The 21,537-nt window shown below is 41.8% G+C and overlaps 1 protein-coding gene across 1 annotated transcript in view; it reads left to right on the top strand.

Annotated features, from left to right (window-relative positions):
* ANKAR (ankyrin and armadillo repeat containing) overlaps positions 1–21,537 on the top strand; it is a 210,743-nt gene that overhangs the window by 83,928 nt on the left and 105,278 nt on the right. Inside the window, exons 11-12 of the mRNA XM_030210379.1 lie at positions 2,668–2,912; positions 18,478–18,646. Coding sequence (XP_030066239.1) covers positions 2,668–2,912; positions 18,478–18,646 — 414 coding nt within the window. The remainder of the gene's footprint in view (positions 1–2,667; positions 2,913–18,477; positions 18,647–21,537) is intronic.

A 21,537-nucleotide genomic window follows, 5' to 3' on the forward strand; every position in this document is an offset into this window, starting at 1 on the left:
AGACATAATTGCCAATATTAGAGATATAAAGGTTATCTTCTCCTCCTTAAACCTGAATTTTTACTTTTTGACAATGTGATCAGGCAACCATTTTTGAATACAGGAACTGGTTGGTTGCTAATGAAAGTGTTTAATTGCTAAAAAGTGTATTTGGAGAAACTGTGGGAAAATGAAATGGAGGAACTAGATGTTAAATTGCCAGTCCAAGAGCTTGGAAATTGTTTCAGATCACATGGTCTCCAATTTTGGAAGCACTTCCTCTTAGAGCACAGAATGCACTGTTAAATATGTAAGAGTTTTATGTTGTTCTCCTTTTTGTGTTTGGTGTCAATGGATATGGGAATATTGAGGGAAGGTTGTGGAAGGGAAGGGATTAGTTTTCACAGATCGACCATGGAGAAGAAACACCTATGGTCAATTTTTTTTTCATTTAAAAAAAAATTATTGAAGATACATCTAATAAAAGCAAAAGATTATCATTCATAGAAAACTAAATCCTCCAATCCCTCCTCCTCTCACCCCAAGAGGGTCTTTCTCCCAAAACAAAAATATTCTAAATCAGCAAATATAACTGGAAGGGATACAGTCCAGATAAGAAGTATTTGAAACAATCTCAGATTTGGGGATTGGATTCATATGGTCAGTTTTTCTTTGAGACTTTCTTCAAAATGGGGAGAGGAGCTTTAAATTATCAAACAGAAATACACTGTTCAAATGTCTGTGTATGGATTATGCTAACAGATACTAGCTCTTATGTTGTCTTTATTTGCATTTTTGGACATTTGTTGGATGTATTTGGGCTTGGTTTTAATTTTTTTTAAAGTATTTAAATAATAAGTACCAGGTTGGGAGGTATGTATCTGCCCTAAAGGATGGGGGTGAGGGGGTCACCACAAGGAAGCTGCAGGTTGCCTCCATCTATAGGCAGTACAATCAAAGGCTCTATTCTCATGGGGTGAGGAAGAAACTGGGGTGGCATTTATTTGGTGGGGGTAGAGCTTGCTTAGCTCACTGAGGAACAAAGAGAAGATATGAATGCCCCAATTGAAGTAGAGGAAATTGTGCCATTTCAGTCTACCAAGCCCAATGGGTCCAGGAATTAATGATAAGCTCTTAAGGGATTGGCTGGTTGGCTTGCTTACAACCTTTTTATGCAGCTAAGGAGGGTGGGTTCCTGTATGATACAAATAAAGCCCTGTTAAATTGTGACAATAAACTGCTAGCCAAAATCCTGGTGGGTAAATTACCTTATGTGATGCCCGACCAGATTCAAGGGAGTCAAGTGGACTTTATTTGGAGGGGGGGATCATATGAGGGTGATTTTAATATCGATGGATTTTTTTAAAATGAAAAACATTCCCTTGGTGCTCATTAATTTTCATACAAGAAGGTTTTTCAAGTTAATTGAGGTAACAGGTTGGGTAAATACTTTATAATAGAAACCTCCTACCGTGATCCATCTTCAAACACTGCAGATACAGGCTAGGAATTCTCCTGGAGGAAAAGTCCATAGTCTGCTATTGACACAGACATGGGAAAGCTACTGCTTTCCCTGGGGTTGGTAGCATGGAATGTTGCCACTATTTGGGTTTCTGTCAGGTACTAGTGACCCGGCTTGGCTACTGTTGGAAACAAGATATTGGGCTAGATGGACCATTGATCTGACCCAGTATGGCTGTTCTTATAACATCTGATGTATGTATAAAGTGCTTGGGGGCTCATGGGACTTTAGGGGCATATGTTTTGGAAGTACCTCTGGATACATGAGTATCTGACCTGGGTAGGATGCAGGAGTATTTGAGTATTGTGGCAGGGGGTGAAATTAGAAGTAGTGGGGGTCTTTTTTAGGTGATCCCAAGGGGTTGGCAGTTAAAGGGAGGAGGTCTAAATGGTTTGTTCACAAGACCTGTTTGGTCTGGGTGAAAGGGATTCTTCTGATCTTAAGGAGCTCTGAGATTCCATCTTTTGGGGGGAGGGGCTGCAAAATCTACTTCATAGCATAACTCATATGGAATTTTGATGGTGCAATGATCTCTAGCTAGCTCTGTCAAGTTTCTGGGAATGTGGGAGGCCTATATGCAGTCTCCTACACCAAGATGTCACAGCATAGTCTTAAACTGCATTACATGTAACCCACTCCAAAGGATCTGATATTGGACATTTGGTTGGGTCTGTGGGGGAGGGGAAGAAACACAAAAATATTTGTCCTTCCTAAAGGTCTTGTTTTACATGGGGGTCAGTGTAAAGAAGAGACAACTATGCACTGGCCTCTTGCTGTAAATGTGTGTGTGTGTGGGAATATATATATTATTATATGTTATTTATTCATAACATTTATACCCCACATTAGCCCGAAATAGACTCAAGTTCAATGTGGCTTACAAACAATAAAGTGAATAAAAATAATGTACAGAATATAACACAAAATTACAAAAACGTCAAGAAACAAATTAATACATGTGCAGTAAGTATCCAGTGATTTGGACTATCTCAAGGACAAACAAATAAGGGTGGATACGTGAGAGTATAATTAGGCAGGACTAGATGGGAAACAAGATTAAGAAAAGGGTGTGAGTAAAATTCAAATAGAGTTCTTTGTATTCAGAAAGGCCATAAAGATTTGAACATAAAAATACTTGTGCATTTATCTGTTTCTCCTTTTCACAGTTGCTGTCCCCTCCTTAGTCAAAATGATGCAAGGTGACGATCAGAAACTGCAATGCCTAGCATCAGGAGTTCTGAGTAATATCTCGAACCACGTGCCCATTTCAGTAACTCTTGTGGAAGTACAAGCCATTCCTGTGTTAGTCAAATTACTGTCTTCTCAGAAGGCTGAATTGCAGTCTCGTTGCTCACTTATTCTGGCTGACATTGCCCAAGTGAACGATTATCAGACTGCTGTTGCTGAAATGGTAAGACTTATTTACAAGTAACAGAAAGGTGGAGTAAGCTTGTGGCTGCTTCATAGAGCTTTGGTTCCTGGGATTATTGGATTCTTAAGTCATTTTACCTTTGATCATAATAGTAACACTGTTGAAATAACGCTCTACCCTTTGAAATTGTTTATAGAAAGAGTAGTTTTCAAAAGTAATTTACCCAGGTACAAATGACTTTTTATAAATCATCCACCCTGGTGCTGAAGGAGGCAACACCACAGGTAGGTGTGCATTTTTGCAACTATGCATGCTGTTTTGCCTGGAAAAAAAAAAGCCATGAGAAAAAGCAGGTTCAAATATGTGTGAACATTTTTTCCCTTGGGAAAGCTTACAGAGACCATCCAACACAAGGACTGATACACCTATAATTCCTTATCGTCCAGGTCAAAACAGTGCAGACAAGTGGGTTATGTCCTCTTGCCAGCAGATGGAGCCAGAGAAAAAAAGCTCAGAACCAATTTGACTTCCCTTATTAGGGGTTGGTGCTGCCTTCAGCTTCTCAGTATTTCTCTGGCTCCAGCAGATGGTATAGATTTGTGGCCTGGTGCAGCAACTATGAGTACACTGTAGGCCCAGATTCCCAGTGAATTTTAGACCAATTCTGGGGTACACTACAGGTAACAGTCCATTGGGACTGGTTTTCATCCCTCGATGGGAACAGATTAGATGGCTAGGATTAGCTGAAACCAGTCCACAAAGCCCAAGGGTGTTAAACTTGGTGGTGCCGAATTCCCTCCCCTTGCACCCCACCCCTTCCAATTTTTGTGGGCATTTGTGACTGCAGTGCCTACTGTCCTCCTCTCCTACTCTTGGCAGGGGGCCAGAGGTAACTTCCCTGAGTGCCAGTCAGTTCAGTTTTCTGATGGGGGGGAAAAAGGTGTCAAGACTGTGAGAACAACACTCGTTGCGTTGACCAGAATGGTAAATTCGATAGTATTACTCCTAGCTATTTAACATTGCACTCGCTGCCTATTGAAGCCAGAATACATTTCAAGTTGGCATGTTTTCTTTTTAAACTTCTACTGGTTTGGCACTGGATTATTTATATCCACATTTTATATTCACTTTTGCTTTGAGAATAAGACGTACTGGTACAGTAGGCTACTCTTTTTCCATCTCGAAAAAGGAAAAAGAGGTTACATTTGTTTGAATTAGGTTTGGCCTTTCAAGCGGCAAGACTATGATTGCACCTATTTTTCAGTCTTCTCAGTCTCATATTGATTTTAGGAAAAATATGAAAACTCTCTTGTTTCAGAAATATGCATCCCATCCTTAATGTTGAATTTATCATTAACTGTTTTTCATTCTAGTTAAACATGTATTCTCCCCAATTGTTGAATCTATCACTAATCATTCTTTTTCCCAGTTAAATGAAACTGGCTTCTTGTAAATTGTAACCCACTTAGAAGTGCGAGGCAGTAGCAGGATAGAAAATTGACTTACCATTACCATTAAATTGACTCTAGCTCACCACGCTTATTATACAGGGACTCTGTGCTATTTGCTTACTGTTTTTAATTCCCTGTCTACCAACTCAAACTCTTCATTCTTTATAGGCAAACCTGATAGTGATTCAGTCTCATAGTAGATTATGGTTAGACACTTTCTCACCTGTAGCCCCTACTTTATGGAATATTCTTCCTACGAAAGTAAAACGATAAGTCCTTAAAACCCTGCTTTTTAATTAGTTTTTGTTTGCCATAATACTCCTATCTCTAACTTTATGAGAATGAACCTAATCTTGTCTGTCTCGGTACAATTAAACTTTTTCTGGTTTCTATCTTGTGCTGTGTATCCCTCCCCTTTGTACTTTGGTTCTCCTTAATTAGTGTATATATGTTTATTTTCTTTACCCCCCTTCCCTTTTTGCAAAGCTGCTCGGCAATGCCGACACAGCCCTTTCACTTTGAATGGGCTGCATCAGCATTACTGCACTGGCAGCCACTAGCACGGTTTTATAAAAGGGGGGAGTTAGTTTGTTCCTTGCTGTTTCTCAAATATTTTCTTGTAAGCTGCCTTGATATTGTTTATATCAAAAATCGAAAGGTGGTGTACTAAAAACCTATTAATAATCTTAGGGGCCCTTTTACTAAGGTATGTAGGCGCCTACGTGCAGCCAACATGCGCCAAATTGGAACTACCGCCCGGCTACTGCATGCCCCAAGCAGTAATTTTATTTTTGACTCGTGTCCACAACACACGGTAGAAAATATTTTCTATTTTCTACCGCATGGCGCTTACCTGGCAATAATTGGCAGTTTATGTGCACTGGCTGCTTACTGCCCGGTTAGCACATGAGACCTTACTGCTAAGTCAATGGACGTATCATATACCATTAGTAGTATCTATTGAAAGAAATTTGGTTTTCTCATTATTAAGCTTAATGGGTTAGAATCCTTGATTCTATCTGTTCCATATAGAGAATTTAATTTGAGATGTTGGTAAGCATGGTAAAAATATGGTAATGTCATCCGCTTATATAAATGAATAAATTCAAAATGATCTAATAGTCTACCTAGAGATCTCAGTAGTAGTTAAAAAGCACCAGGGAGAGAGAGAGGGGGGAGCCCTGTGGAACTCCACACGGTACCCTCCATTTATCTGAGAAAACTCCATCCCTCTTAACCATATAACTTTGTTTAAGAAATCCTAAGAACCAGTTCAGTACTTTACCTTGCATACCACAATGATGATATATATTAGTTATGATATCCCAATCTACTATATCAAATGCTCACGAAAGGTCAAACTGAAAGATAATGGCAGTTTGGCCCCTCTCCAACAGTCTTTTCCCATGTGCACCCAAAGAACCTGTCACTCACTGACTCTGTGCTATAGTTTACTCTGAACCCTGATTGAGTATCATCGAGAAGGTCAGACTGCTCTAAGTAACTAATCAATTGTTCTGTGACAAACCCCTCCATTATTTTAATAAAGAGAGGGATAGATGCCACGGGACGGTAGTTACTGGACTTCAAATTTTGGGGGGATTGGAATGAGAACTATATCTCCCCTGAAATGGAAAAGTTAGCCCTATCTGAATGGAAATTTAACCAATCTGTTAAGACGACTAAAAATTTGTGGGAAGCAAATTTCATCAAATATGGTGGGCAACTGTCCAAGCAGCAAAAGGATTTAACGTACTTCATGTATAGTCTTTTAGTATCTAATAATTCAATCTTTTCGAATTGATAGAAAAATCTATCTGCTGAAATTCCAGTGCCCATAGTCTCATCAAATGAGAGCTGTTGCTCCATTAGTAAAAGTTGTTCTCTAGTTGACAATATTTATTTTTTAAAAACAAAGCTAAATCTGATCTAGATGGTGGCATAAAGTCACTAGCATTCATAACTTGAGTATGAATTAGTGATATATTCAAAAAATAAAAATGATTTCTTAATATCAGGACTTTCTGTACCTATAAGATTAGAGTAATATTCCTGTCATTTACTGGGCAAAAGTTGTTCATAGTTACGAATATACTTTCCCTCCACTTAATCTGTTACTAGATGAAGGATATTTCCTCCATAACCTCTCTAATTTCCTAGCATCTCGTTTCAAATTTAATAATTCTGAGTCAAACAATTTATCAGATTTCCTCAAAATCTTAGTTTTACTTTTAATAGGAGCAAGCTTATCCAAAATAGTATTACCCATATGGGGTTAGTTTAAATGGCGCCTGAAAAATCCACTCATAATAAATTTCCGCCTAAACATATTCTATTAGCGGCGCATAGATTTAGATGCGGTATATAGAATACGCTTAGATGATATCCCAGTGCCTAGAATTATGCAAATCCATTTACACCAAGGGAAACGTGTAAATACCGGTGCGTAGGTGTAGTCACAGAGGGGCATATTCTATAACAGTGCACAAATTTTAGAATGTCCATTTCCCCACCTATAAACACACACCTTTTTGGCTCCGCGCATTAGAATTTAGGCGCTCTCTCCCAGATTCTATATAGCGCATCTTGAGATCTGTGCCAATTCTATAACAATGCGTGTAACTTATTAAGCTTAACCAGCTAATGAGCACTGATAACAGCACTTACAAGCAACAATGAGCACTAATTGGCACTGATTAGAATTTATGCGCACAACTCGCTAAGCATATTCTGCAACGAAGTGTGCTGAACTTCTAATGTACGCAGGCAAAACAGGGTGTGGTTATAGGTGGGGAAATGGGCATTTCTTGGTCATTCTGAAATTTACGCACATAGTTATAGACTATAGCCCAGTGCATGTAAATCTACGCGCCAGGATTTACACCTCATTTTCATTGGTGTAAATGGATGCGCGTAGTTTTAGGTGATGATATATCAACTAAGCTTATTCTACAATCAGCACCTAAATCTAGGTGCTGATTATAGAATACGCTTAGCACTGATTTCAGCGTTGATTTTTTTTTTTAAGCACCATATATTGAATCTCCCCCTCTGTGTTACAGAATACGCTTAGCGAGTTATGTGCGTAAATTTTAATTATTGCTCATTATTGCTTGTTAAGTGCTGTTAAAAATGCTGATTGGCATGTTAAGCCAACTAAGTTGCACGCGTTGTTATAGAATGCGCTTGGATTTCAGTGTGGAACACTAAGCATGATATATAGAATCTGGGGGATGAAGCCAACTGGTTAAGAAATCATCAACATTTGGAAGAGAGTCAAGTTGGGAAGTAGCCTCCTCCCAGAACAGAGTAGGTTCAATTTTAGTTCTATAATGGTAGACCATAGGAACTGCAGAATGTATCTCTAATTTATCTGTCTAAACCAAGGAAATTTTTAAAATAAAGTGGCCTGACCATGGAACTCTAATGGCTTCCTGAAATGATATATGATAGCAGGTCTCAATGTTATAAATATGGTAAAACAATGAAGAGAGCCAGAGCAATATTAAGGTACCGTGGTATAACTTTCTGGTAGTAGGGCTTCAGGTACAAACTAAGTCCTTGAAGGTGGGCCCTTCCCTGATGGGAACTCCGCTACTAGGGTCTTATGTCCTGATGTTTCTCCTGGGATACTCATCTGGTTCCTACTTGTTCATTTCAGGCTTGATATTCAACAGTAGCACGACTCTGCCCAAAAATTCAGTCAGAGCCATATCTACCAATCTGTGCAGGTTACACTCCACGATTGCCAGTTGCTCTGGTTGTGATGGAGTGTTCAATTTGTTAACCATGCCTGTCACATATAGGCTGTTCTATGTGATGCCGTAATATCACAACGCCATGCCAATAGTCTGAAGAGCAGTTTTATTATTATGGCCTCAGCATAGTTACATTCATTATCGATAACAATTAAATCAACAATCCAACCATATTGCTAATTAACAACATTTTACTCTCTAACTTTAAGATGTCTTCCCCTCTCCCATAGAGATACATAACACCCACACTCATAGCATATAATATAAATCTGATATAAAATATGCATACTTGATCCAACCTGTCATTGCCATTTTCAGAACAGACTGTAGAAGTCTGTCTGGCACTGGTCTTACTTCCCAACTATCCAACTACTGGAGTTTCTGTTGAAGTAGACAGGTGCACAGGTGATATTCATGTCAGTTCTCCCTTTCAAGGGTAAAGGCCAAGGCAGAGAAGCTCACATCCTGGAGATGAACGCATGGCTAAGTAGATGGTGTAATTGAAAGCGTTTCAGCTTCCTGGTTCATGGAATGGTTTTTCAAGGGCTGCTGAGCAGAGATGGTGTCCATCTATCAAAGAAGGGAAGAAGTGTCTTCAGCAGCCTGGCTAACCTACTGAAAAGGGCTTTAAACTAGAATCGTTGGGGGCAAGATGATCAAAGTCCCCAGGTAAGTATAAGCCCTCAGGTAAGTGAAGCATTAAATACCTCTACATAAATGGGGGAAAGGGTGCAACATCTGGAAAGCAGTGTATACTAATGCCCGTGGCATGGGAAATAAGGTTCTAGATCTAGAGGCTGTGATGGAAGAGGCTGATTTGGATTTAGCAGCAGTCACAGAGACATGGTTCATGGAGAACCATGACTGCGATATAGCTATACCAGGATATAATCTGTTCAGCAAAGATAGGGTAAGAAGAAAGGGAGGGGAGTGACATTATATGTTACAGATAATATTAAAGCCACACAGTTGCAGGACCTACAGCATAAGGAGAGGCACTGTGGGTCAATCTGGATTGTATTGATATATAGGCCTCCTTCACATACAGAAGTGGACAGATTTATTTGAAGACATTCAAAATGTAGCCATGAAAGGGGAAGTACTACTAATGTGTGATCTTAATATTCCAGATGTTGATTAGGGTATCCATATTGCAGGCCTTCTAGAGTAGAGAGAGCTGGGATTCTGTACAAGGTGAACTGTTCCAGCAGTTGGTAATGGAACCCATACAGGATGGAGGCCATTCAGTACTTAGTGCTTACTAATGGAGAGAGTGTTTCTGATGTTATAGTAGGTGATCACTGGATGGTGTGGCTTAATATTAAGGTATCGAAAGGGTTCATTCAAAAGTGAAGGTTCTAGATTTCAAAAATACTAACTTTGTTAAGATGGGACATTACCTTAAGGGGAGTTTTTAGCTGGAAGGGGAACATCTGGAAGAAGTAGAAAATCAGTAAGCAAAACTGAAAGGAGCTATTGTAAGGGCATCAAATGTTTTTTGAAAGGAAAATAAAAGTGGAAAAGAAGGCTGCTTTGGTTCTCAAAAGTAATAGCTGAAAAGGTGAGACAAAAAACGTTAGCCTTCATAAACTACAAGAGTGCAGAAAGAGGAAGACAAGCGACAATATCTGGAAAAGCTAAGAGAAGCTAGTAAAGTAGTCAGGAAAGCAAAGGTGCAAATACAGTAAAAACAGCCAATATAGTAAAATGGGGGGGACGAGACATTTTTTAGATATGTTAGTGATAGGAGAAAGTGCAAAAGTGGCATTGTGAGACTGAAGGAGAGAAATATGTAGAAGCTGGTAAAGATAAGGCAGAATTGCTTAACAAATATTTCTGTTCTGTGTTCACAACTGAAGGACCTAGAGCAGGACCACAGAAGACAAACACAAATATGAATGGACATGTGGTAGACCCGGAACGATTTTCAGAGGACTATGTAGATGAGGAGCTAGCTAGACAAAGTGATGGGGCCGGATGGCATACATCTGAAAGAACTTAGGGAAGTTCTTGCAGTTCTGCTGGCTGAACTTTTCAATGCATCTCTAGAGTCGGGAGTGGTCCCAGAGGACTGGAAAAGAGTGGATGTGGCCCCTCCCCACAAAAGTGGAAATAAGGAAGAGGTTGGAACCTACAGGCTGGTAACTCTGACTTCCATGGTAAGTAAATTAATGGAAACACTTTTAAAACAGAGAATATTGACGTTTGTGGAATCCAATGGATTGCAGGACCCAAGGCAGCATGGTGTCGGAGAAATCTAATTAATTTCTTTGACTGGGTGACCAGACAGTTGGATCAAAGGAGAGCACTAGATGTGGTATACTTGGATTTTAGCAAAGCTTTTCATTTGGTTTCACGTAGACAACTAATAAATAAACTAAGTGCCCTCAGTATGGACCCTAAACTAACTTACTGAGGGGCCCTTTTACTAAGATGCTCAAAAATGATTCTGCGCATTCCCAAAACACGTGTCCACACTACCGCAGGCCATTTTTCAGCACACCTTAGTAAAAGGACCCCTGGGTTAGGAACTGGTTGAATGGAAGGTGATAGAGGGTAGTGGTAAATGGAGCTTGCTCTGAGGAAAGGGATGATACAAGGTGTGCTGCTTGGTTTGGTTCCTGAGCCAGTTCTTTTTAACATTTTTTAAGTGATATTGCAGAAGGGCTGTCTGGTAAGGTTTGCCTCTTTGCGGATGATACCAAAATCTGCAATGAAGTGGACACCCCTGATGGCGTGGATAACATGAGGAATGACCTAGCAAAACTTGAAGAATGGTCCAGAATTTTTTCAGCCAACATTAATGCTAAAAAATGCAAGGTCGTGCATTTGGGCTGCACAAACCCAAGGGAACAATATAGTTTAGGGGGTAATGAACGTTTTTGCACAAAAGAGGAGTGGGACTTGGGTGTGATCATATCTGATGATCTTAAGGTGGCCAAACAGGTAGAAAAAGTGACATTGAAAGCTGGAAGGATGTTTGGGTTCATAGGGAGAAGAATGTCCAGTAGGAAAAAAGAGGTGATGCTGCCTCTGTGTAAGACTTTGGTGAGACCGCATTTTGAATATTGTGTACAATTCTAGAGACCGCACATTCAAAAAGACATAAGGATGGAGTCAGTCCAGATGGCAGCTACTAAAATGGTCAGTGGTCTTTGTCATAAAGTGAATGGGGACAGACTTGAAGATCTCAATATGTATACTTTGGAGGAAAGGCAGGAGGTGAGTCTCAATTGAAAGGAAGCACTGGAATGAAGGGGGTATAGGATGAAGGTGAAAAGTGATAGACTCAGAAGTAACCAGAGAAAATAGTTCTTCACAGAAAGGGTAGTGAATTTGTGAAAAAAACTCCCAGTAAAAGTGATAGAGATGAAAACTGTAACTAGAGTCAAGAAAACTTGGGACAGGTATATAGGATCTCTGTGGGATAGGAAGGGATAGTAGATGGTATGGGTGGGCAGACTGGATAAGCTGTATGGTCTTTATCTGCCTTCATTTTTCTATGTTTCTATGAAGCCCACTCCAGCCCATCCTTATCTGTCTCTGCCATTTTCAGGACACAGATCCCAGAAGTCTGCCTGGTACTAGCATTGGCATTGCTTCCCATCTACTGGAGTTGCTGTCGAATTTCACTCCAGCTCATTCTGACCTGCCTTTGCCATTTTCAGGACACAGACCATAGAAGTCTGCCCCGCACTGGCCTTACTTCCCAACCTTTGGTGTTATTGTCTAAGCACCACTCCTGCCCATTATAACACATCAACAGCCATGTAACCATTTAACTTTTATTTTGATTTCATCCTCTTTCCATATAGGGATCATCTGTGTTTATCCCCTGCATTTTTTGTCTTCAACACCTCCGCCAAGAGTCTGTTCCAAGAATCCATTACTGTCTCAGTGAAAAAGTATTTCCCGATGTTACTCCTAAGTCTACCATCTTGCAAGTTACCTTAAGATAGCAAAGAGTGAACCTTGTAGTTGAACCACTGCAAGCATAATATCATCACAAAAAGAGATATTTTACATTCTTCTTTTCCTATTATCACCTCTTGTATCTCCCAACTTGTTCAAGTTTTTAATGCCAGGAGTTTAATCACCATTGCAAAGAGCAATGGGGAAAATGGGCACTCCTGCCTGGTTCCTCTAATTAACTGAACTTCCTCAGAGTACTTTCCATTGAGCCTCATTCTCATGTGTGGCTTGGAATACAGAGCATCTATACACCTCCTAAAAGTAGACAGTGCTGAAATTGCCTTGTCACTCATTTGCCACCCCAATCAGAACCACCTCTTATAATGTGGTCTGGCTATGGTTATGCTCTGGCTCTGATACTGGCAACAACAGTGCAGAATCATACAGCTGCAATTCAAAACTTCAAAACTGCTCTTCAAACTATGCATGGAGTCCTATAAAATTCAAACAGCATCTGCTTCAATCGCGTTTCAACCACATAGAGCTCCATACAGAAGCCCTATGGTTCAAACAGGTTTGAATTATGCATCTCCACCCATATAAGATGGAATGAGCTGCTGTGCAACTCGGGGAGGGAAAGAGGAAAAGAAGCTTGATGGGACTCGGGAGAGGAGGAGCGGAGCAGAAACTGGATTGTACTTGGGTGGGGAGGGGAGCAGAAACTGGATATACAAAGGGAAGAGGAAGGGGAACAGAGGCTGGATGGGGCTTGGGAGAAGAGGAAAGGGAAAAGGGAGCAGAAGTTGGATAGGACTCGGGGAGCATAGGGAAGGGGAAAGAGAGTAAAAGCTGGATGGGGAGAGGAAGGGAAGCAGAAGCTGAATAGGACTCGGGAGGGAAGTAGAAGCTAGGTGGGTCTTGGGGGGAAAGAAGGGGAAGCAGAAGCTGGATAGGACTCAGAGGGGAAAGGGAAAGTGAAGTAGAAGCTGGATGTAGTACAGGGCTCGACAACCATAGGTCGCTATGGCGCCTAAAAAATCTGATTTGGCACCTAGGTTTTTGTCTCTGCCGGCAGTTCCTCTCTCCCCAGCTGGGTCCAGCTGGCATCTCTCCCTCTCCCCACTGCTCCCGAATTCAGTGTATCATATCACCCTTCCCCTCTTCTCCCTGGGAAATTTGCCTCTGATCCTCACTGGCAGGGACAGCCTTTCAAGATACGCTGCTCTCGCCGACATCGGGGCTTTTCCTCTGCCAGTCCCGCCTTCTGAGGTAACCTCCTGCTTCCGTGAAAGCGGGACCTGGCAGAGGGAAGGACTTGAGGTCGGTGAGAGCAGCATGCCTTGAAAGGCTGCCAATGATGAGAATCGGAGGCAAGTTTTTTTTTTTGGGGGGGGGGGGGGAGTGACAGATGCTGAACTTAATGGGGAATGAGGTAGAAAGATACGTTGGATAGAAGGATATGGGAGGGATAGAAGTGAAATGTGCTGGAAAAGAGGAGGAGAGATGCTGGACCCACAGACTGAGAGAGGGAGTTATGCCAGACCACGAAAGGGGTTAGGGTACAGAGAGAGAGAGAGACACTGGACCTGGGGTGTGGGAGGAAAGTAACAGAGCGGAGGGACAGGGCACAGACAAGAGATGTTGGGTATGGAGTAAGACTAGAGACAGAGACACAGGGCAGTGGTAGAAAAGGGGTAGGATAGGAACACTGAGGGGCATGGTTCATCACAGGGAGAAGGATAGGGACACAGAGGGGCAATGCTGAATATAAGGGAAGGATAGGGGCACCAAAAGAGCAGATGCTGAACATGGCGAGGGGGGGGGGGAGATAGGAAAAGGGACAATGAGGAGAGATACTGGGGAGGACAGAGAGGGACACGGAGAGAAGATGGATGGCAGACATGGAGAGTGTTGAATAGATAGGAAACCCTGAAAGGCAGGAAAAACAGAAAAAAAACAGAAGAGACATAGACCAAATTGAATGGAAAAATAAAATGCTCAGACTACAAAGGTAGAAAAAATATTTATCAACTGGGACAACAAAAAAATGGAGGTAGACAAGTTGAGTTCCAACATAATGGTCCTTGTTTATTTACATGCAATCGAAAGAACTCTTGTCATCTAAAGCACAATAGACATGACACAGTCCTGCATTTTGGTGCAGCAAGCGCCTCCCTCAGGCAATCAGCTGATTGCCATTCTACTCTGACAGTGCTACAATTGTTTCCTTATTTTGGAATCACTGACTGTTATTCCTGTGTTATCAACACACCTGAATTGCTTTGACTACTGAGGCAGGCACTTGCTGTGCCGAAATGCAGGACTCCGTCAAGTCTATTGTGCTTTAGATGTCAAGAGTTCTTTTGATTGCATGTAAGAAAACAAGCACCCTTGTGTTGGAACTCAACTGATCTACCCCATTTTTTTGTTGTCTTGTTGGTATGCTCGGGGACTTTTGCGTTTTTGTTGACATTTATCAATTGGACTGTATCAGCTTTGGGAAATGTGCATCTCCGATATCTTTCATTTCCTTTTGTTTCTCTAGTATTGCTGGGGGTGAGGGGAACGCGAACTTGGGTGTCTGTGCTACTGGAGGGACAGGGAGGGTGAGGGAGAACGAAAACTGGTGTCAGTGTGCTGGGGAGGTATGTGCAGGTGGAGAAGATAAAATGCTGGAGAGCAGTATTGATAATTCAGTTGGGGGGGGGTCATCATTGGGAGACAGCTACCAGTGGATAGGGGGGAAAATGTATGCCACAAGATGGTATATGAGGTTGTGATAGATCTATAGGTGTGTTCATGCTAGAGGGAGGCAGAGAGACAGAGCTATGGGTGTGTGTGTTGGAACGTTACAAGTGTGGCTTCTAGATTTTTTGGCTGGCTCCTAGTTCATAAGAAACTTTGTTGAGCCATGCAGTAGTGTATTTACTACAAATACAGGACTGTACTGTACTTTGGTATTTTTTCTCCTTATTATGAAAATAAAAAAAATAATGTTCAACATGCAATGCTCAGAATGTGTGCTCTTTTTAAAAAGCTATGTCCAATTTTTTCTAAAAAGTTTGTCCTGTCATTCGGATTTTCCATTATCCGGACTGCCCACTGCCAAAGTTAGTCCAGATAATCGGCGTCCTACGGTACTGTTAACATTACTTTTTTTTTTTCAAAAAATAATTGACAAGTTTCAATATACATTGTCAAGGCAATACAGCAGTAACAAACATAAAGTAAAAATATAAGGGCTACTTCCCATAATATCAAAATAAGAAAAATTTATAAGAATTACTCCCTTAACAGCAAGAAAATGTAAATTACTTCCTCAGACCACCAACTAGGGGGGGGGGGGGGGGGCTCGTAGATATTTAGAGAAGATTTTTATTTATCATACAATCATACAAAACTAGGCTTAATTCAACCCCCCCCCCCCCCCCCCCCCCCCAATCTTACTCTTTTGGCTTCACTTGTTTAGAATCTAGGAAGGCTTTTAAATGGTCCAGGGAGAAGTTCCACCCACTTCTAGGGTTTTCTGTTTCATTTCAAGAAAAAGCTTCCTTCTCAGCTATGTGGATTTAGTAACATCGGGGAAAATCCAGATTTTCGCTCCTGCAAATAACATAGATGAATTCCTAAAATATAATTTTAACACTGCATTCAGGTCTTGTTCAAAGACGAACGACACTAAAATCGTCGCTCTCTCAGATATATTTTCCATGGATTGTTCTAATATCGCAGATAAATCATTGAGATCCAAACTCTTATCTTCTATAATTCCTTCATCTCTCTTCTCCTTGCCTTTCCGTTGGGGCAAATAGAAAATCTTGTTTATCAGGGAAAAGCTTCTGGTGGCATCTTTAAAATCTCCTTCAAATATCATTTAAACATCTCTAATGGCAAAGTTTCAAGAGATTTTGGGAAATTTAGAATTCTTAAATTTAAGCGTCTATTAAAGTTTTCCATTTGTTCAATTTTGTTATGAAGAATAGTTTTATCTTTTACTACAGCTACTTTAAATTCACAAAGCTTATCTACTTCTTGCTGCAAAGTTTTAACTTTTGTTGAGAACTCCTCTTTCACTGTTTCGACCAGGCCTTGTACATCTCCAAATCTAGAGGCTAAAGCTTTTATCTCACCTCGGGATTCTTGTATTGAGGTATCCATTTTCTTCACCATGTCCCATGTCCTTTCTAGATTCACCTCCTTAGATCTTCCTGAGACTTTGTATAGCATGTCAGGATCCCGACCAGGGGGCTCATTCTCAGCACTTCCAGCAGAGCTCGCAACTCCCTTCCTTAGTGCTGTCTCTGCTGGACATGTAGGCACATTCAAAGCTGAGGGAGGGGATAAAGTTATTTCGTTTTCCCGTAGAGACTCCTCTTCTCCGGTCGTCTCTACTGCGGGAACCCTCACCCTCGTTCCCGATTGGGGGCCTCTGGTCAAGAAATGCTCCATAGTTGGCTGCTGCGGTGACGACAATGAGGTAGGCGGGATTCCCACTCTCGTCGAACCCTTTTCGTGTGAGGCAGGTGGGCTGCAAAATGCTAACTTTCAAAAGGTAAAATTATTGCGATAAGGAGTCAGCATTCTCAGAGCGTCTCACACCACTACTGAGTGCACCGCCATCTTGACACGCCCCCCCCCCCCCCCCCCGTTAACAATACTTTTGATGATAAAATATTGCCCCAGGACTACATCAGTATGTGGTTGGCTTGATGGCAGCTTGCCAACCAGTGTTAAGCATGAATGACTATAACCTGCACAGAGTGGTAGGTGCAGCTTCGCTTTGTTGGGCAGACTGGATGGACCATGCAGGTCTGTATTGTCATTTACTGTGTGTTAATGTGTGTAACAAAGTGTGTTACTATGTAGGACAAAGTACCTCATGAAAGACTCCAGAGGAAATTGGAGAGTCATGGGATAGGTGGTAGTGTTCTATTGTGGATTAAAAACTGGTTAAAAGATAGAAAACAGAGAGTAGGGTTAAATCGTCAGTATTCTCGATGGAGAAGGGTAGATAGTGGGGTTCCTCAGGGGCCTGTGCTGAGACTGCTGCTTTTTAACATATATATAAATGATCTAGAGATGGGAATAACTAGTGAGTTAATTAAATTTGCTGATGGCACAAAGTTACGAGACTGGAAGACTTCATCCAAATGGCAGATGACATTTAATGTAAGCAAGTGCAAAATAATGCATGTGGGAAAGAGGCACCCGAAATATAGCTATGTAATGCAAGGTTCCACACTAGAAGTCACCGACCAGGAAAAGGGATCTAGGTGTCATCGTTGATGATATGCTGAAACCCTCTGTTCAGTGTACGGCGGCAGCTAAGAAAGCAAATAGAATATTAGGTATTAGGAAAGGAATGGAAAAGAAAAATGAAAATGTTATAATGCCTTTGTATAACTCCATGGTGTGACCGCACCTTGAATATTGTGTGGAATAGTGATATAGTGGAATTAGAAAAGGTACAGAGAAGGGTGGCAAAAATGATAAAGGGGATGGGTCAACTTCCCTATGAGGAAAGGCTAAAGCGGCTAGGGCTGTTCAGTTTGTAGAAAAGACGGCTGAGGGGAGATATGATAGAAGTCTATAAAATAATCAGTGGATTGGAATGGGTAGACATGAATCGCTTGTTTACTATTTCCAAAAATACTAGAACTAGGGGTCACGCAATGAAGCTACAACATTTAAAATGAATCAGAGAAAATATTTCTTCATTCAATGTGTAATTAAACTCTGGAATTCGTTGCCAGAGAATGTAGTAAAAGCAGTTAGCAGGGTTTTAAAAAGGTTTGGATAGTTTCATAAAAGAAAAGTCCATAAGCCATTATTAAAATGGTTAAGGAAATTCCACTGCTTATTTCTAGAATAAGCAGCATAAAATATATTGTACTGTTTTGGGATTTTGCCAGGTACTTGTAACCTGGATTGGCCATTTTGGAAACAGGATGCTGGGCTTCATGGCCCTTCGGTCTGTTCCAGTATGGCAATACTAATGTTCTTATGTTAAACCCTGTCAAACCCATGATAGAGAGGCAACACATTATGTCCTTTTAGAAAATTATATAACAAATCGTTCATTTTGAAATTTCTGCCATGTTGTGTTGCGCAGATAAAGCACAAAACAGTAGTCTCCTATAAACATCAAAAATTGCAAATGCCACAATAGGGGTGTGTCACAACTCGTATAGAAAACTGAATGCCAGTATAGTCTGCCATAGGTACCACATTTCAGAATGATTGGAGGTGCCGAACACAATACAAGTTGTCCCTCCCTGGAAACAATGAAGGACTCAGTATGGGGAGGGGGGTTGCTCAGCACCTACTGGCACCCCCCAGAGCTGGTTCCTATGTAGCCTGCAGAAATCTATCAGGTGATCTGCTGAAGAGTTTATTTGTAGAGCAGGCTACCTATAGAATATGAAATAGTGCTATAGCTTAAAAATACTAAGGCTTGTTTTTTATATTGTTTTTGTTTTTTAGGGTGCAATTCCTCCCTTGGTAAATCTTTTGCAAGTTCAATTACTGGATGTTTTAGTAAATGTTGTCAATTGTATCCGGGTTTTATGCATAAACAATCCTGCCAACCAAAAGGAAGTCAAAGACCAAGGAGGAATTCCGTCTCTCGTGGCATTCTTAAGAGTAAAGTCAGGTAAATATTTATATGATTTGAATTTGAATATATGTTTTATATTCCCATTCACTTTACTTAAAAAAAAAAAAAAAAGAAAACTTAAGGCTAGATCCTATAAACCAAAAAAATGTGGTGATGGTGGGTCCCCACTGCTTCGAGGTAGCTGATTTGCTGGTCCATATCACACAGCCACATGACTCCCTTCCGGCTCTCTTGGAAACATTTTAGGAATACGGGGACTAAACGGTTTTCACTTGAACCTTACTAAATCAGGGACCTTGCCCTCCTCAGATCATTTGTGACGTGCTTGGGGCCCTAGTTTTCCCTTACATTGGTCGGATTGCTCTTTTAAGTATTTGGGCATTCAGTTAGCTCCAGATGTCTCCGTATTGTACCAACTGAATGTTCCTGCTTTGTTGGCTAGCACCCAAAGGCAGTTGGAGGGGTGGAGGGATCTTCTGCTAACGCGGATGGGTAGAATCAGTTTGGTAAAAATGGTGATATTCCCGAAGTAGCTGTATCTTCTTCAAACATTACCCCTACGCCTATTGCAGAAGGATCTTAGGAGGCCTAATTGGCTTCTGTCGCAGTTTTGTTGGGCCCATAAGAAGTTGAAGATGAGATTTTCCTTCTTAGTTGGGAGGGGGGGTTAGACTTGCCTAATTTGAAGCTATACAACCACACTTGCTTATTACGCCACCTTGAGGACTGGTTTCATCACACTTGAGAGCGTATTTTATGCCCCCTATAACTTCTATTTGCTTCTTCATCTTCCGCATATCCGAATCCCACAAGTCTGCTCAATCCTTTGTGCTCTGTTTGGAATGTCCTGTTAAAGTCTTTGGGTGGGGAACCTACTGTCACAGACCAGATTTCGATAAGGGGGATCATGGCCTTTGAATCGGGGTTGGAAAATCCTATTTGTACTATTTGGGAACAGAAAGGAATTATATTACTGGAGCACATGCTGGGCAGAGAAGGGGCTTTGATTCCCTTTGAGGAGCTGCAGGCTCGGGTTGGATTAGTGGCAGCTGAAGGTTCACAGGAGGGCACTGTGGGAAAAGAAGACCATGCCGAGGACACCAGCCAGGAGCCGCCTGCAGGGTACGAGGATCAGCAGCAATTGGTGCTCGAATGCCCCCTCCCCCGCTGCTTCATTTGCAGATGGCCCAATAGAGGCAGAGGAGGCTGATGAAAGGACCCAACTGCCACAGGCGGCAGGTGCTGCAGCTAGCCAGCAAACTGCTGGTGCAGAATTTGCAGCTGGCACCCTACCAGCAGCAAAAGCTACAGCTGTTACGAGAGGGGCTCCACATATCTCAGTCCACAAAAACCCTCAAAAGAAAACTGAGGAGTGTGTGAACCACCCCTCCTCCTCATGCACAGCTTTTCAAGCTCACCAGTTCCCATTCAGCAGAAAAGAAAAACACAGGAAAGGTTTAAACTTTTCCATCCCCAAAGCACAGCTCTACAACACTGGGAAAAACAAGCCAAAAAACCTGTCAGTTTAAAGTTTACTGGACTCCCAAAATACTTGGTAAATCTCACACGCTGTCTGACAGACCCAGCGTCCTGCAGCTGGGTCCTGCCCCTCCTCCCCTCTTACTGGTAACTGGCAAACTCCCAGTCCCTCTCGCAGGGTCTTTGTGGGTTAAGAGCAGCTCCCAGGTGTTTACACACTGATCATCTGCTTGCTTAGTTCATTGGTAGCAATTTCCATTTCTTCCTCTCCTAAAAGGAGGGGTAACTCTGACACAGGCTGGAGCTCTCCCTTCTCCACAAGCTCCATTAGGGCTGCTACTCCTCCTGTCTCAACCAGTGTTGCCAATTACCCGTCCCCAAAACCCACCCAAAAAGTTCACAACCCCGCCCCCGCTGTCATCAACCCCGCCCCGCTGTCACCAACCCCACCCCCATTGTCATCAGCTCCACCCCCGCTGTCATCAACCCCGCCCCCTCCATCATCAACCCCACCCAAAACATCAAACCCCGCCCAAAACGTCATTAGCCCCGCCCCCGTGGCCCGAAAAACAGCACAAAAACCCCAAAAATAGCCCAAAAAACCGTGACCTGCAGTGGACAAAAATTTCCTGCTGTGGGTCGCGGAAAACCGCCCCAATTGGGCGGGAAAACCGCCCACCTGGCAACCGTGGTCTCAACCTTCTCCTTCCTTGTAAGGCTGAGTTGGCCCCTCCTTTCTCCAGCCTCACTGTGAATCCATGTTGTATTGTTTAGTGAGCCAGGAATATCGAGCTAAATCTGCATCCTGGTCCACCCCAAAGCACTGGCTCCTAGGCTTCCGGGAAGTGACTGTAGGACCGGGCTCCCTTCCCTCCCGGGGTCATGCCGGGTTTTCATTCTTTCTAGAGGTTCTGTTCCCAGGCTGAGGAAAAGAGGGTCTGTATTTAAATTTAATTTAATTTGGGCATTTGTAATCCACTTAACCATAAAGTTCAAGGCGGAGGACATTGTAAATTAACAGGGTAGATTCTAACCGAACCAGTTACCTTTAAACAGAGTAGCATTGTAACTTAATAACCTCATCAAACATATAACCATTCATGAACATTTAATTATGTATAGGTGATGTAGGATGTTATAATAGATGAGAGTATGCATGGGATTGGATTTAGTAGTAAGTAGAGTTTTTAAGGAGGTTTTGTGGTTTAGTTCCTAGTGTGGTATTCCATAATATTTATGGAAAAGCCAGGTTTTCTGTTGACGTCAGAAGTTCATGTAATCAGATGTTAGCTTGTTTCATAGCTCCGAACCTTTGCCTTGTAAGGTGGTGTTGAAGGTTCGTTTCAACAGGCAGGTTTGGGTATTAGGTATGATAAGCTTTATGTCTTTAATCTGAGAGGTCTCCTGGTCTGGCATACATGTACAGATTTTTGTATGTATCCTGGAGG

This window comes from Microcaecilia unicolor, chromosome 7, assembly GCF_901765095.1.
Source record: "Microcaecilia unicolor chromosome 7, aMicUni1.1, whole genome shotgun sequence".
Lineage (NCBI taxonomy): Eukaryota > Metazoa > Chordata > Amphibia > Gymnophiona > Siphonopidae > Microcaecilia > Microcaecilia unicolor.